Consider the following 15,983-nt stretch of genomic DNA (forward strand, 5'->3'; position numbering starts at 1 on the left):
TCTTACATACATATACATATACATATACATATACATGTTCATATACATATCTTGCTAAGTTTGCAGTAGAAAAAACGCAAGACCCTCAGGGCCCTGGCCCCATTTTTGTCTCAAGGACTCAGGCGACTGAGGCTCCCCAGAAACACATCCAAGGGCAACACCTTCCTACCCCCATAGAATGGGGCTCCAAGTTCACAGCTGGGGGCTAGTGGTGCCTGTTGCCCTAAAACAAATACAATAAACAGATCTGCTCTAAGAACCCCAAACATGGGTCACCCCCACCCCGCCAAGCCCCAGAGACCCCACCTGCCTTCTTCTGGCTTTTGCCTTTTGGGCCCTGCCTGCTTCCCTCCCCCCTCCCTCCCTCTAGTGCTGTGTATTAAAATAGTCTATAAAAGCAAGTGACCAAAAATCTATAGCTCTAAGAATACCTGGTTATTTTCTGCTGTCTTTTTTCTGGTGTGGGTTTTTTTTTTAAATGATAATTATTGTTATTGGTATATCTCCTAATCACAGTTAAACCTGAAGGAAGAAAGAAGGGAGAAAAAGGGAGAGAAGAGGGAGGGAGGGGCCCCAGCTCATAGATTGGACGGCAGTTTGGAGCGCACCGGCTCAGACCTGGCCCCAGGTTCCCTCTGGGGGGCAGCAGTCAGAGGGGGGCCCCCAGAAGAGGCGGCTCTTGCCCCAAACAAAGAAAGAGGGGGTGGCAAAGAACCTGAGGATGTCTTCCGAGGCAGAGTGACATGCTGGCCGGGGACGGCACCATAGGGCCTCCCCGGGGGACCGAGGCCCCCGCTGCCCCCGCTGGCGCCTCCAGCTCTGGGGACCAGCGGGAAGGCAGCCACGGACTCCCCCGAGGAGTGCGGAGAGGCTCTGCGGAGAGTCTGCGCCCCGTCCTGGGGCAGGGCCGGCTGAGAGGCTGAGATGAGCTTGAGGTCCTGGGTGAGGCGGCCTGGGGTGAGGGGTGGCGTGCCCCGGCGCTGGGGGACCTGGGGGGCCGGGGGGCTGGATGCGGGCGGCAGGAGCAAGGAACCGTGGGAGCCAGAGGCCCGAGGGGGGGCACTTGGGAAAGTTCTCGGGGGGCCTGGGCTGTGGCCAGGGGGGCTGAGACCTCCGCGGGGTGTAAAGGCTACGGGAGAAGCCCCCCCAGAGGCCCCGGCCACGAAGGACAGGCGCTCCGGTTGCCGCGGGGGCGTCTCTGGCGTACTCGGTGGGCCGGCGGCCAGACCTGGGGACAGCTCCCCGGGAGGCTGGCCCAGCTGCCCGGGGCTGGACGACGGGGACCGGGATGAGGGCGGGGGCGGCAGGAAATGCTCCAGGAGTCCCAGGCCCCCCCGGGCCCCCGGCAGCGGCGGCGGCGGCTGGTTGGCCTGCGGCGAGCGGGCGCCGGGCTGCAGCGGGGTGAGCAGCGGAGAGTCGGACGAGGACAGGGAGCCGCCCAGCGCCTTATGGAAGTGGCTGAAGCCGGCGGCGGTGGCGGCGGCGGCGGCGGCGGTGGCGGACGGCGTGGGAGCCGGGGAGGAGCCGCCGAGCCCGGGGGGCGGGGAAGAGCTGGACGAGGGCAGCAGGGGGCTCAGGCCCGCGGGCGCGGAGAATCCGGCCAGCTGCTGGATGTGGAAGGAGGAGGAGGACGGCGTGTCCACCTGCGACGGGCTGCTGGCGGGCGAGGCGGAGCCCAGCGCCGACGGGATCAGGGACTGCAGCCGCTTCAGGTGCCTGGGCGTCTGCCCCGCCCCGAGGCTGCCTAGCCCGGGGCCGGGAGGAGGGCGGAAGATGGCAGCGGGCAGGCGGGGGTGGTGGGTGAGCGCGATGGCCACCGAGGTGGTGGCCGCGGCGGCCTGCAGCGGCGCCTGGATCAGCGGGGTCCAGATGACCGGCGTGGGGGTCGGGGTGGCGGAGGCGGCGGCCTGGACGCGGTGGGCACAGTGGGCCATCTCGCGGTCGTGCTGCACGATCTGCTGGATGATCTCGTTCTCCTGGTAGTTGAAGACGCCCGAGTTGAGGTCGTGCTGGACTTTGTGGAGGAGGATGGAGTTCTTCTTGCCTGGGCCGCAGAACGAGAGCAGGGGCTCAGGCCAGAGCAGGAGGTGGGGTTGGGGAGGGGGGAGGCCCCAGCCCAGCCGCCCTCTTGCCCGGCCCCTCACCAATGCGGTCCAGGCGGTCCAGGGCCACCGTCTCGAAGGCCCGCCGCATCATGGGGTACTCCTCCAGCACCTCGTTGAAGTTGTCCACGCTCAGTGAGTAGAGGCGACAGTAGGTGTCAGCCCTCACGCTGGCCGTGCGCCGGCCCCGGGTCAGCAGGCAGATCTCTGCCAGGACAGCAGGAGGGGGGAGGGAGCTGGAAGGGGCCTCCTGCTAGGCCCCGACCTGGGTCCCCACTGTCTGGTACAGAAGCTTGACAGTCACAAGACTCCATCCCCGGCTGTGACCACACTAGATGTCCCCCAGTGGGTGCCAGGCCCTTCCAGTTCTGGGACCCCTATACTGGGCCACAGACACCCACTTCCAAGCAGTGGCCACGAGGGGCTCCAAACATCATCCTTTGTGTCTCTCCTGTCCATTCCCCTGTCCCCCCCAGGGCTCCCCGGCCGCCTCACCTCCAAAGTAGGAGCCATCTGCCAGCTTGGTCTCCTTGTTGCCCTTGGTGAGCACACTGACCACACCGTGCTGGATGAAGTACATCTTCTTGCCAATGGTGCCTTCTCGGATGATGTAGTCCCCTGGCTGAAACACCTCGAAGCGCAGCTTGGTCAGCATGGATGTCACAAAGTTAGGATCCGCATTGGCAAACAGCGGCATGGAGGCCACCAGCTTCCGGCAGTTAAAGTTGATGATCTCCTGCTCCCCAGACAGGGTGGGTGGGGAGAGAGGGAGAAGATGAGGGAGCCACCCAGCAGGAAGGAAGCTCCCTTCCCAGACGCCCCCACCCTGCTCACCTCCCTCAGTGGCTCGCTCAGCTCGCCCAGGATGCTCTCCTCATCGAACATCTTGCCCTGGTAGCGGTGCTCATAGTAGTCATGGATGCGCTGTCGGGTGTCGGGCGGGAGCTTGTGGAAGGACATGTACTGCTCCACCTGCTTGTACTGAGCCCCGGGAGAGAGGGAGAGGGCGTCACCTCCTGATCAGCCTCGGTCCTGCTGGTGACCAGAGCTGGCACTGACCCTGTGGGCCTTCTTGGCTGTCCCTGGCTCCTTGAGATTGAGATCCTTGGTGTGGGTGTGCCCCAAACAATGGCCCTGACTCCCAGCTGCTTGGGGTGGGGGAGGGCTCCATCAGCATGTTCAATACTATGGAGATGGATGGGGTCAATAGGGACTGTCCAAAGCCTACTTACAGGCCAACTGACCAGGAGATCAGTCAAGTTTCCTCTGCACATGGGTCTTTTCTGTGTCACACTATGGACCAAGGCTATGGACCAAGGAGGCTTCACTGACCCTGGAAGGAACTCTTTCCCACCAGTGATAACACTGGCATAGGCAGCGGGGCTGGGCTGCAATGGGTTAGGAGGACTGGAGGCTGCAGTCATGATTCCTGACCCGTCATATGGCGTGCATCCAAATGTGGCCCCAGCTGGGTCCAAGTCATTTTGTTGAAGACTGACTCTAGCCCACGGGAGGGCCAGAGTAGAGCAAGGTCCTTAATCAGAGGTTGGGGATAAGAGATTTGTGAGCCTATGTGCCCAGGGCTCAAACTAATAAGAAATGCTCCTGCCCACCCAGAGGTGAAGGATGGGTGCTGCCCCAGCCATCCTAGGACTGTGGGTGGAGAGTAGGGGTCCACAGGAACATGGTAGACAGAAACAGATTAGGCAATTAATAAATTTTTCCCACACTGAGATGTCAGGGAAGTTTCTCTACCCCAGGAACAAGCAGATTAGGGGAGCCTGTTCTCATACATTAGTACTTCCAAGAGGTGGGGTGGGGGGGTACACAGTGTGGCTACAGATAGATGCCAATAGACAACTGAGAGCTGGGAGATGAAGTTTCCTAAAGTTCTTCCAGCCAAGCTGGCTCTGTCTGCTCAAAGTTGTACCCAGCCCCAGGGGACAGAACAGCTAGAGCTGTATCTTAGAGAATTCCCCATGCCTGCAGAATCAATAGTGGTGAAGAGGCAAGGTCTGGAGACAGGGATGGAGTTAGAAGGTTGCTGAAGTGGTCCACGTGAGAGCTAGTAGTGGGGACAAAGGGAGGTAATACATTTCAGAGAGATTTCAGAGAGAGATTCAGTGAATCATATTGGAGAGCCATTAGCTAAAGAAGAAAATAAAGACAACTCTCAAATGGAAAGCCACAAGAGGCTTGACTCTGCCCTAAAATGAACCCTGGTGCTTTTTCTGAACTGTCCCTGATTGTAGTCCCGGACTGAGCCCCAATCCTGGCCACACACTGAGCCTTCAGCCTGGTCACACACTCGACCCTAATCCTGGTCACATACTGGGCCCTCGCACTGATCCTGCAGTGAGCCCGATCCTCATCACACACTGATTCCTGCCCTGGTCACAGGCTGGGCCCTGACGCTGGCCCATATGGATTCCTCACCTGGCCCAGACTAAGCCCTGGCCTTTATAATCCAACTCCTTCTGTCCTTCCCCTTTCCAGCCCCCTCATTCCTAATCCAGACCCTTTGTTCTACTCGGGCTGATTTCTCTCTCACCCATCTACATACCTTTGTTGCTGCTCATCATGACGACTGGCCTAGAATTCTACTCTTCTACCTTCTCCTTCCTCTGCCTTCCCAAACTGACCCTCCCACCCTGCCCTGGCTCTGCAGGCTCTTCTGAGCTCTCCTTTTGGCAGCATGGGACCTGGGCCGCCATCTCTCGGTCACCCCACCAAAGGACAGCACCTGGAGCAGGCAGGCAGCCAGTTAATCCATACATACTGAGCCCTGCCTGACACTGCGAATTCAATGGGGATGGAGAGACCTGGGTCCTGCCCTCACAGAGCCACAGCCTGGATAGGGAAGAGGGGACGCTAAACAACTGATCACACAGATTAATTAAGCAATGGCAGGCGTACCAAGTGTGGCAAAAGGGAATTAGAGGGCATGGTGGGGTCACGTGATGGGTGGGTCACGGAAGGCTCACCACGGAGGCCAAGTGCAGGCTGAGAGGTGGAGAAATGGTCAGGTAAAAAGGAGAGAGGAGAGTTCCAGGCTAGTGTTTGAGCCAAGGCCCTGTGGCAGGACATGTGTAAGGCTCTGGCGTGGCTGGAATAGAGGGCTGTGGGCCCATGGCTTGATCCGGGCATGAGAAGGGCAGGGGCCAGGGGTGCCCAGATGGCTTAGTTGGTTGAGCATCCAGCTCTTGATTTCAGCTCAGGTCATGGGATCGAGCCCTGCATCAGGGGGATTCTCTCTCTCCCTCCCTCTCTGCCCCTCCCCCACACAATCACACTCTCTCTTTTTCTCTCTCTCTCAAAAATAAAATAAATAGGGGTGCCTGGGTGGCTCAGTTGGTTAAGCATCTGACTTCGGCTCAGGTCATGATTTGACGGCTCGTGGGTTCGAGCCCCGCGTCGGGCTCTGTGCTGACAGCTCAGAGCCTGGAGCCTGCTTCAGATTCTGTGTCTCCCTCTCTCTCTGCCCCTCCCCTGCTTGTGCTCATTCTCTCTCAAAAATAAATGAATAAACATTTAAAATAAATAAATAAAATAAAAACATTAAAAAAACAAAAAAAGGAAGGGCAGGGGCCAGATTATGCCCCTTAAAGGCCAGGCTGAGGAAACACACCTCAGGGTTCCTCTGCATGTAGGAGTAACGTGAAGACTGTAACAAGTTTGAAGCAGGGTGATGTGATCAGCTTTACCTTTTTTAAATGCCTGCTCTACCTGCCACGTAGAAGATGGAGTAGAAGGTGGTGGACGGAGTCCACTTGGCCAATAAATATTGAATGGCTTGCTCTGTGCTAACACAGTCTTAGTGGTTGGCAGGTACCATTCACTGCTCGTAAATGCCATGATATGACTGACCCCTTCTAATGTCCCCATCTTACAGATGAGCAAATGGGGCGCAGAGACGTGAAGGGACATGCCCGCGCTCCACGGACAGCTGGTTATATCATTTGGGCCCCACTGCACAGAGGTGGCCGTAGAGCATGGTGGCGGGGGTAGCACTGAGAAAGACGGAAGACAGGGAGGAGTAGAGAGCAAGGCCTGAGCCACCAGGGACCCAATGTGTGACAACTGGGAAAACACGCCAGCCACGGAGAGCAGCAGAATCGGCCAGAGAGGGAGGAGGAAAACCGAGGGTGTACGCTTACGGAAACCAAGTGCGAAGCCAGGGAGGGAGAGGTAACTGTCTAATGCCACTGACAAGCTGGGCGAGATGAGGACCCAAAGGAGCTATTGGCTTTAGCAACGCAGAGGGCACTGGTGAACGTCAATTTAATGGGCTGAGATATGGATTCGGCAACCGGAAACAATGTGGGGGGTTGTTTATTGTAGGAATTTGTTCCACGAACAGGAGGCAAACTAAAAAGTTAACAGGCAAAACCAGATGATGGTAGAGGACAGAACATGTAGGGGGCCTGGTAGGGACCCACTGGCTGCCAGCCTGTGCTCCCTGGGAACCAATGGTCAGGTTCTCTCGAGAGCGCCCAGGATGGACCACAGCTTTCTGACCTACCTTTTCCTGGTACTGGCGCCGGGAGGAGTCCAGGGACTGGATGAGGGCGGTGGCGTGGCCGATGAACATGGCGTAGCAGGTGGCGCCCACAATCATGCTGAGCATGGTGAGCCAGACGTCCGACATGCCTACAGGTGCCTGCCGTCCGTACCCAATGCACAGCATGTGGCTCATGGCCTTGAAGAGGGCATAGGAATACTGCTTTCCCCAGGAGTTGTTCTGTGGACAGATTGTGGGGTGGGTAGTGAATGGCCCGTCCTCTCATTAGCACCTAGAAAGATCCTTGCCACCTTCTGCTCGTCAGCCTAACTCTTTCCCAGTGTGAGCCCTGGGCTTCCAACCTGGCTGTTGGCTGAAAGCCTTGGGTGAGGGACAGGAGGTCCACGCTGGCAACCTGTGGTGACAGTGAGTCCCCGACTTGGGCCTTTCCCTTGCTATCAGGAACAGGGATCAGACCGGCAGCCCCAGCAAAGGGAGGGGAGCCAGCCTCTCAGCCCCCAAGGGGCAGCCTGGAGCCCCTCCCCCACCCAGCAGCCAAAGGCTCCAGGCCGAGCCACCCTGCTGTCCTCTGCTTGCTTAAATAGCCCTATCCCCCAACCAAATGACTGCCAAGTGAAGCCCATTTCCCCACTGACCTCAATTATAAAACCAGATACACTTCCCCTGGGGGGACAAGCTCTGGCAGCCTGAGCCAAAAACACTGCCCTCGTTTTGGGTGAGCAAAGTTTAGGCACCACGGAGCTAACTCGCCTCCTGGGTGAGCCCCACCAGAATCAGTCCAGGGCTGAGGCCACTAGTTGTCCTCCCCCATCGGGAGGTGGACTGTCTGGAACACACAATGCTTGGGGGCAGGAGAAGGGAGAAAGGGAGCGAGAGAGGCTCTTGGCTATTTTTGTCTCCAAAGCCACTCAGCGTCTCAAGGAAGTCTCTGTGTGGGAACGCTGGGCGCAGAAGGACCATCTCCTGAATTAAGTGCATGTGTGGGCCTGTCACCCTCACACAGAGGAAACTGTCCCAAAAGAGGAAGCTGCCAGATGAACCCCAGCACCTGCCACCTCCCCAGCGCCTCCCTGTTCACACAGGGAGTGTGTGAGCAACAGTGTGCACGACCTAGTGCGGAATCCACAGAGCCCCTGCCCAGAGCCCCAAACCCTTCCACGGTCACCAGGCTGTTCTTAGCACCCAGAGAAAGGCACAGGAGCTGCGTGCCATGTTCAAGGTCACTCAGAACGGTCCTAGACAAAGCCGAGCTGGTCTGGTGGTTCTCAGTCCAGACCAGGTTGGGAGGTCAGTGGGGCTGATCCAGGGGTGCTGGCCTGTGGTCCGGGCCTGGGGAACTGGGGTGGCCCCCAGCTGCCTCTCAGTCAGGGCTTCGGGCCTTACTGCAGAACCTCTGGGGACCGGGAAATTCAATCCATATGGCCGATTCATTTACACTTAGCTCATCAAAAGGCTGTTTTGTAAAGGCCTATTTGATGCTGAAAGATGCCTCAGGGTCTCTTTCACCTCTTTCAAAGCTGGTTTTTTGTCCCCTGGGGCCCTGGGGATTTGCCAACAGACCAAACCAACTGACTGGAGGAGGGAGGCAGGGGTTCGCCAGACCCACAGAAATGCTCACAGGTCCAGGGGTCCCCACCCCGCCTGGTGCCCAATCTGTCCATGGGAGGCTGGGGGACTGACTCTACGCTATGGCTTCCCAGCCCCAATTCCATCTTCCCTCACCCACCACAGGGTTGGTGGTAGGGAGGTGGTAAGTCTTCCCAGCTGAGGGCCCCACCTATGAGCAGCAGGTGTGTATCTGGCGGCGGAGGAGGAATGGGGGGCAGGGGACAGCCCAGCTCAGCTGCTGGAGCAGAAGGAGGCCCTCTGTGATCTGGGAGTCGGGGCATTGCCAACAGCGCCTTTCATAGGTTTCCCTTTTCTTGGGTTCCGCTTTTAGGACTAGTCTGCCTCTGGGGAGCAGAGGTAGGACAGGAGCCCCCAGCCCAGCTTTGCCACTCTTGAGACAGTCTGAGAAAGGCCAAGGTTTCGTCTCCCTGAGTGAAGTTGGGACGAACACGAAGCTCCCAGCCGTGCTGGATGCTGTAAGAAGGCACAGGTAACCGCACGCAGCCCAGCGCTCTGGGACAGACGGATACTGGCTAGATCCATGCACCCTTGGGCACCAGGCTGGCACCCCAGGATCCTACGTGTGGGGGCCCAGGAGTCCCAAGCCCTAGACCTACTCTGCCCACCTGTGCCTCGCTGGCTCCCCTCTTCCCAACGCCCAGAGGGAGGGCTGAGCCGCACGCTCACCACCATGTTGTTGATGGACACCCAGCAGTCGTCGGGGAAGTCCTGCAGCATGGGCACCAGGAACTGCAGGCAGCCGTCCCAGTGGCAGAGCAGGAGCATCATGCCGATGAGATTTACTATGCGCACCACGGCGCTGGCCAGGTCGTAGGTCATGTGGAAGATCTGCAGGCAGAGGGCAAGAAATTGGCCTGGATAGGTGGGCGGTCAGGAGGGGTCTCAGCTCGCCCCTGCAGCTGCTTGTGGGCGCCACTCCACGTGGACTTGGCAGAGCACCGGGCTGGGTGCAGGTGCAGGCTGTGGCAAGGGTGGGAAGGTGTCAGGCCGGGAGCCGGAAGCACACGGCAGGCTGTAGGGCCCCAGAGGGATGCCTCCTGGGTTGTGGGGGCCTCCCACGGGAAGTCCAGCCATCCAGGCCAATATGCAAAGGGAGGGCATCCGGAACCCCAAAGACCCCAAAGGGTGCAGAGAAGCTGCTTCATCTGCTTGCCTAGGCCGTGAGGACAACAGGGAGAAAGCCAGAGCCAGCGTGAGCCTCCTCCGGGGACCAGAGTCTGCAGTCTGGCCAGGGGCATGGTGCTTCCCTAAATCTGCCACTAGATGCTGAGGACCTACCAGGGGCAGTGGGCTCTGCTTAAGACAGCCACGGAACTGAAGGAGAAGCAGCACAGACACTCCAAGTTCACACAGACCTTGATCCCAAGCCCACTTCCACCCCATTCCTAGCTGTGTGCCCTTGAGAAAGTCCCTGACCCTCTCTGAACATGCCTTCTCATCTGGAAAATGGCAATAAAAATTCTTACCTGGATGGATTGTCAAAAGGATTCAATTATACATATAAAGTGCTTGGTACTGGCTATAGAAGTGTTCTATAAATTGCAAACCATTATTAACTGATAAGTGGTTAATAATTAATCTTTATGATTAGTTAATATGTGGTCGTAGTAATGCTCTCCCGTATCGTTTAATAAAGCACAGCACCCTCCGCCTGGGTGGCTCAGTCAGTTTAGCGTCCGACTCTGGATTTCAGCTCAGGTCAGGATCTCACAGTTCGTGGGTTCGAGCCCCTCACCAGGCTCTGCGCTAATGATGCGGAGCCTGCTTGGGATTCCTCTCTTCCCCTCTCTCTCTTTCTCTCCCCCACTCATTCTCTCTCTCCCCCCCCCAAAAATAAATTAAAAAACATAAAAACAAAATAAAATAAAGTACAGCCCCCTCAACCCCAGCCCAGTGGCACCCATGCATCCCCACTCTCGTGGCTTCTAGTGAGAGGCTGAAGCATGGGTGGGTGGGGCCAGGGTGGGCACATCAGCCCAGCACCCCCCGCCCACCACCCTCCTTCCAGAGCTGCTGCTTCGTCTGGTTTCAACAGGGCTCACCATGCCGACAGGGCAGTGAGGGGACGGAGAGATGGAAGGAGGCCTGGAGGGAGGTCTCAGGAAGTTCTGGCCTTGCCTCTGGCCTGGGAGGCTCTGGGGGCAGCATGGGGTAGACTTTGGTAGCTGGAGGCAGGATATTCTGATACTAGCGACCTCAGTTTCCCCTTCTGAAATGTGGGCCTAGTTTGGGTCTAGGTTCTGAAAAGCCGAACATGAATCCTACTTGTCCCTCATCTCCAGGGTTGTGCCCGCCCGTGGCTCCCTTAGTCGCATGACTCTGGATATTCCAGCTGAAAGGCTGTGGAGCCTTTTCAGGAGGAAGCAGACCTTGGAACGGCTGGTGGAGGGTGGTGCCGTACCACCCCCATGGCCCCGGTGACAGAGGGACAGTGACACCACACCTGAGTGTGGGCACGTGGTCCCACAGCCACCACCTCACTTAAACTCACCCTTTGCTGAAAATATCATTAATCCATTTTACACCAAGGCGCAGAGAAGTAAAGGGATTTGCCAAAGTCATGGCGGCAGCGGAAGAGGCATTATCTGAAGAAACCAGGGCTGCCTGCAGATTAGTGGGTTGGCCTGGTGAGGGAGGGGCTGTTTTCGGTGGCTCTGTTTTGGCAGGTGAGACAACTCAGACCCCAAGTGGCTGAGTGATGTGGCTGGATTCACACAAGCAGGACCCAGGGCTAGCCGGAACACCCCGGCATCTCGCCTCCGCAGCCCAGTGCACAGACAGAGAGCTGTGTGTGCTGCACCCTGGCCCCACGGGGGCCCCAAACCGGCCCCCCGTCCTCAGTGTGCCAGCTCCCAGCCAAACCGATACATTAGCGTAAGGAGTGGCAGACACTAGCGACCAGGCAGGGCGGCTTGGGACTGGGGTCTCAGAGGCGGAGCAGGCCTGAGCACGACACCGGTGCCTCTGGCCATCGGTCCACTGCCAGCTGTGCCCTGGGACCTGGATCCCGAGCCCAGGAAGCTCCTCAGCCTCTCCCCACCGTTCCCGCAGCTCCTGAATACCAGCACCACATCCTGGGCTCTGAGGGGAGATGCCCCTCCTGGCCCTTCCGTGCTTAGGTGAACACAACAGCTCTATGACCTTAGGCAAGTCACTAAACTTTCAAAGTCTCAGTTGACCAGGATGCCACCAGCTCTCCAGACTCAGAGGCTGGCAAGTGACGTGGGACCATCCGGTCTCAGAAATGGCCAGCACCTGCCCTCACGTCCCACCACATCTCAGCCTCCCCTCAGCTAAGACGAGCCAGGCATCTGCCCCCCATTGCTCAAGGTTGCTAGAGAAATTAAACTGGCTAAGAAAGTCCTCTGGGCCCTGAACACAACACAGGTGGGGTCATTATTACGAAGCTCCTTCATTTCCCAGCTGCTACAGACTAGATGTCTGTGTCCCTGTGATATTCATATGTTGAGGCCCGAATCCCCACTGCGATGGGGTCTTTCGAAGGTGATTAGGTCGTTAAAGTGGCACCCTTATGGACGGGGTCAGGGCCCTTAGAAGAAGAGACATGAGGGGCGCCTGGGTGGCGCAGTCGGTTAAGCGTCCGACTTCAGCCAGGTCACGATCTCGCGGTCCAGGAGTTCGAGCCCCGCGTCAGGCTCTGGGCTGATGGCTCAGAGCCTGGAGCCTGTTTCTGATTCTGTGTCTCCCTCTCTCTCTGCCCCTCCCCCGTTCATGCTCTGTCTCTCTCTGTCCCAAAAATAAATAAACGTTGAAAAAAAAAATTTAAAAAAAAAGAAGAGACATGAGAAGGAGGATCTCTCTCCACCCTGTGAGGACATAGCAAGAAGGTGACCATCCACAAACCAGGACGAGGGCCTTAGGCAGAACCCAACCACACTGGCACCCTGGTCTGCTCTCCAACCTCCAGAACTTTAGGAAATCACTGTTTGTTGTTTAAGCCCTGACGTCTGCGGTATTCTGTTATGACAGCCTGAGCTGGATGGTACCTACGGTGTCTAGGGCATAGAGTACTATGTAGTATATGCTGCAGAGTATAGTAGACTATATAGTATGTGGTATATAAAACAGTACTTGAGCTGAAGGAAGCCTTGGACCCCTTTTAGAAAGCGTCCCAAGGGTGCCTGGGTGGCTCAGTCAGTTAGGCCACCAGTTCTTGATTTCGGCTCAGGTCATGATCTTGTGGTCATGGGATCAAGTCCCACATTGGGCTCCATGGTCCTCTCTCTCCCTCTGCCCCTCCCCCACTTCTCCTCCCTCTCTCTCTCACGCTCAAAAAAAAAAAAAAAGAAAAAGAAAAGAAGAGAAGAGAGAAGAGGAGAGAAAAGAAAAGAAAAGAAAAGAAAAGAAAAGAAAAGAAAAGAAAAGAAAAGAAAAAAGAAAAGAAAAAAGAAAAAAAGAAAGAAAGAAAGCATCCCAGACTGGGGCAGCCCCTGAAAACTTTCCTCTACATGAATCACTTTGGGCCTTAGAGACAGAAGTATCAGGGTTGGCACGTTTTTATGCAGTACTTTCTTTTCCTTTGGCATCATCTATGTTTTTTGTTCCTTCGTGGCGAATTTTCTTCCATGATCAGGTGCTTGTCTAGCTTTGGCTTTATCATGACCTCAGCAATGAATATGGCAGAACACATGGTACGATCTCAGGAACTGAGAAGTGCTTAGCGACAAGGGTAAAGGTGAAGGTGATGATGACAGTGATGGGATGACTGCGATCAGGGCTGCCACACGTGTATATGGTGGTGTTAGGGAAAGGCCCCACCCTGCAGCCTGCCTCTGACCTTGAGGGAAGAAAATGATGCCTTTTCCTGCAGGTGGGCACAGGCTCATGTGTCCTGCACAGAGCACAGTGGTGGTGGTGGTGCCAGTGTCAGGCTGAAGAAGCATGTGGATGTAGGGAAGGCCCATGCGGAGGCAGGGAGGGTGCTGGGAAGCGGTGGGAGGGTGGGAGTTTTCGGTGGGGTGAGGGGTATTGTGGCTGACTGCACCAACGTGGCAAAATCTGAGCTTCCTGCCAAGAGTTGGGTCGGGGGTACATCCATTCAGGCTAGGAGGGCACCCAGGTGGTGAGGTCACTCGCCCCGGCCCCGACACTACGGCACCCAGGTGTGGTTGCCGAGAGTAAGGCTGGACGTTGCTGGGAGAGGCTGCTGAACACTTGTGTGTCCCTGCTGTGGGCTGGAGCCACAGGCCACCCGCAAGTCAGCTGCACTACACAAATATTTGTTTTGCTCTTTGTACCTCATTAAAACCCCCGTTTACGATGTTGGTTCTGACCGTGGGGGTTGAGTACTTCATTTCCAGGCCCTGCAAGGCTTGCTGGGTGGGCAGCCTGGGCAGCTTGCTCTCTGTGCCCCGCAGGGCACTTGGGGGAGGCTCCGTATCTTCTGGTAACAGTGTGGAGACACAGCGACATGTCCTCTACCTCGGCCCAACTCCTTCTCATCACAGATGAGTTTCCTTATCTGTGCAATGGGTCAATAACTGCCAGGTCCCAGGGCTGTCTTGGGGATAAGGAGAGATTATGTCCACAGCTGGTACACAGTAGGTACTAAATGCATGTTGGTTCCTTTCCTTCCCTCTCTTCCCCAGGCTTCAAAGACAGAGTTGATTTCTCAGTCCTGGGAAGAGACCAGAAACTGGAGTTTCTGCCAAGGCCTCTTATTGGGGCCTAGTTGAGTTCCCTCCCAGGGACTCGTCTTCTCCTCAGGGAAAAAGAATAACTTCCCCTTGTGTCTCAGGGACCAGTGGCCACACTGAGGTCAGCAATCCCAGGCCTGAGAGGATGGCTGCTGCATGTGTATCCCGGAAAGAGCCTGGGGGTGCCCAAACTGAGGGTCATGCTGAGCCCCTTCCTGGGGCGCATAGAGAGGGCCAACCCCCTGCCCCGAGGACCTCTCCTTGATTCCAAAAGGTAGAAAAATTGGGCCCATGGGAGAGGAGACTCATCAGGAGGCTCGGCCTCAGCCCAGCCTCCTGCCTCCAGCCTTCCTCCCCAGGATGGCTTCCCCGCTCCTGAGGGAAAGAAGAGGATTCTGGGATGGGTTGCTGGGGTGCAGAGCCTTCAGGGGAACATCCGGAGGGGGGGCGACCAAAGTTTCTAACAATAGCCTCTGTGCCTGTAACAAGCTCACACCTCAGAGGGAGGGAAGAGGCTTGGCTGGGAGAGGCTTGGGTGGAGGATGCTGACCTAGATCGCCTGGGATGGAGGCAGAGGCTGGCATCCTCTGAGAGGGTGGCTGTCACCTGCCGAGACCTCCCCCTCCCCTAACTCCCAACACCTGCTAATACCACTAGAGAACTGTCTGATGGGGGGCTGAAGCCTGGGGGTCAGGAGTCTAGCATCTTACAGCTTCACCAGGGGTTATTTCCTCTTCACAGGTGGCTACCATTCTACCTGCCACCCGGGGCTGAAGACCATGTCCTCAGGATCAGCTAACACGATCCTTGCCGACAGAGGCTGGAGTGGGGACCAAGCTCCCACCTCCTAGACTATCAGAGCACACCTGACGGTTGGGGAAAGTGAAGCCTAGAAAAGGAAAGAGAGTCACAATTGGAGTTAGAGGAGGAGACAGAGCAGGGTTTTCTCTACCAAATACCTCCTTTCCCATGTTTCATGTAGACCTGGGACCTCAAGGGTCTCCTTGCTCTTGCCTCCAGGCCAAGTTGAGGCTAGAAGCCCCAGGACTGGGGCAGGCTATTGAGGATGTGGAGACAGGGTTTCTGGGACGAGCTGGGAAAACCCAATTCAATCCCAGGGGTCCAACGGGAGCCCTTGGTTGGGCGGTGTGCCCGGCAGAAGCCAGCTCAAAGCAATTTCCTCCCCAGCTGATAGGCAAGATAACAGTGTATGTGGAGGGGGTGGGGAGTCATCCATCTGGCCTCCTGGGATCTCCCTTCTGCCCACAAGATTGAGTACCAACTTCTAGTTCAAAGCCCTGACCTAAGGCCTCCTGGGGCCTCTGTCTGCCCCAGGAAAGGGCCAGGGTAAGAGCCTGCCTGACCAGTTCTGGATAGCCCAGAGAGGCAGCAGGGACAGAAGCCCTGGACAGAGCTCCCAGGACGCATGGTGCAGGGACAGTAAAGAAGCACTTAGTTTCTATTCTCAGGCTCGTCCTGCTGAACCACTGGCCATTCTGCCACTTCTCGCCAGATATCATGGCCCTCAGGGCCCAGGCATGAGGAAGGAGCAAGGATGGCTCCCAGGAGGCAGGGGCCTGGAGACACGAACCAATGCCAGAGAAGGCAAAGAGTGGCTATTTCTCTGCTTTTAATGACAATCTAGCTGTAAGTTCAAGACAAACAGAAGGTCGGGGTGTGGTGGTATCTTAGGGACTGAGGGAACCAACGTGGTCCAGTATTTTGACTTGGACGAGCCTGTTAGGGCATTCTAGGAAATATGCTTCCATTCTTCCTCCGCGGCCACTCAAAGGGGCCCAGCCACCGTCCCCTCCTCCTGCCCGGCACTGTCCCCTGTCAGGCCTGAGCTCAGCCCCACGTGCCAATGTCTCTCCATAGCTGGATGTCCCATGGTTACCTCAAACCTGACCTGTCACACAGAACTCCTCACGCCACCCATCGGCCCGCTCCGCTGCCTGCCTTCCCAATCTCGGCTGGGAGTCATCCCTAACAGAGGGACAGATAACAGAATCAAAGTCACCTCGCATTCAGGTGACCTAAGAATGCAGGGAGTGCATGGAACCCGGAATCAGG

General features: G+C 56.9%; 1 protein-coding gene across 1 annotated transcript in view; it reads right to left on the bottom strand.

Annotated features, from left to right (window-relative positions):
- Positions 1-365: 365 nt before the first annotated feature.
- Positions 366-15,983, bottom strand: part of HCN4 (hyperpolarization activated cyclic nucleotide gated potassium channel 4) — a 42,863-nt gene continuing 27,245 nt past the window's right edge. Inside the window, exons 3-8 of the mRNA XM_086711181.1 lie at positions 8,920-9,081; positions 6,625-6,843; positions 2,937-3,083; positions 2,598-2,838; positions 2,145-2,309; positions 366-2,044 (exon numbers count right to left, since the gene is read on the bottom strand). Coding sequence (XP_086567307.1) covers positions 579-2,044; positions 2,145-2,309; positions 2,598-2,838; positions 2,937-3,083; positions 6,625-6,843; positions 8,920-9,081 — 2,400 coding nt within the window. The 3' untranslated portion in view covers positions 366-578. The remainder of the gene's footprint in view (positions 2,045-2,144; positions 2,310-2,597; positions 2,839-2,936; positions 3,084-6,624; positions 6,844-8,919; positions 9,082-15,983) is intronic.

Source organism: Puma concolor, chromosome B3, assembly GCF_028749965.1.
Source record: "Puma concolor isolate L17-30 chromosome B3, mPumCon1.1.hap2, whole genome shotgun sequence".
In the NCBI taxonomy this organism is placed as follows: Eukaryota; Metazoa; Chordata; class Mammalia; order Carnivora; family Felidae; genus Puma; species Puma concolor.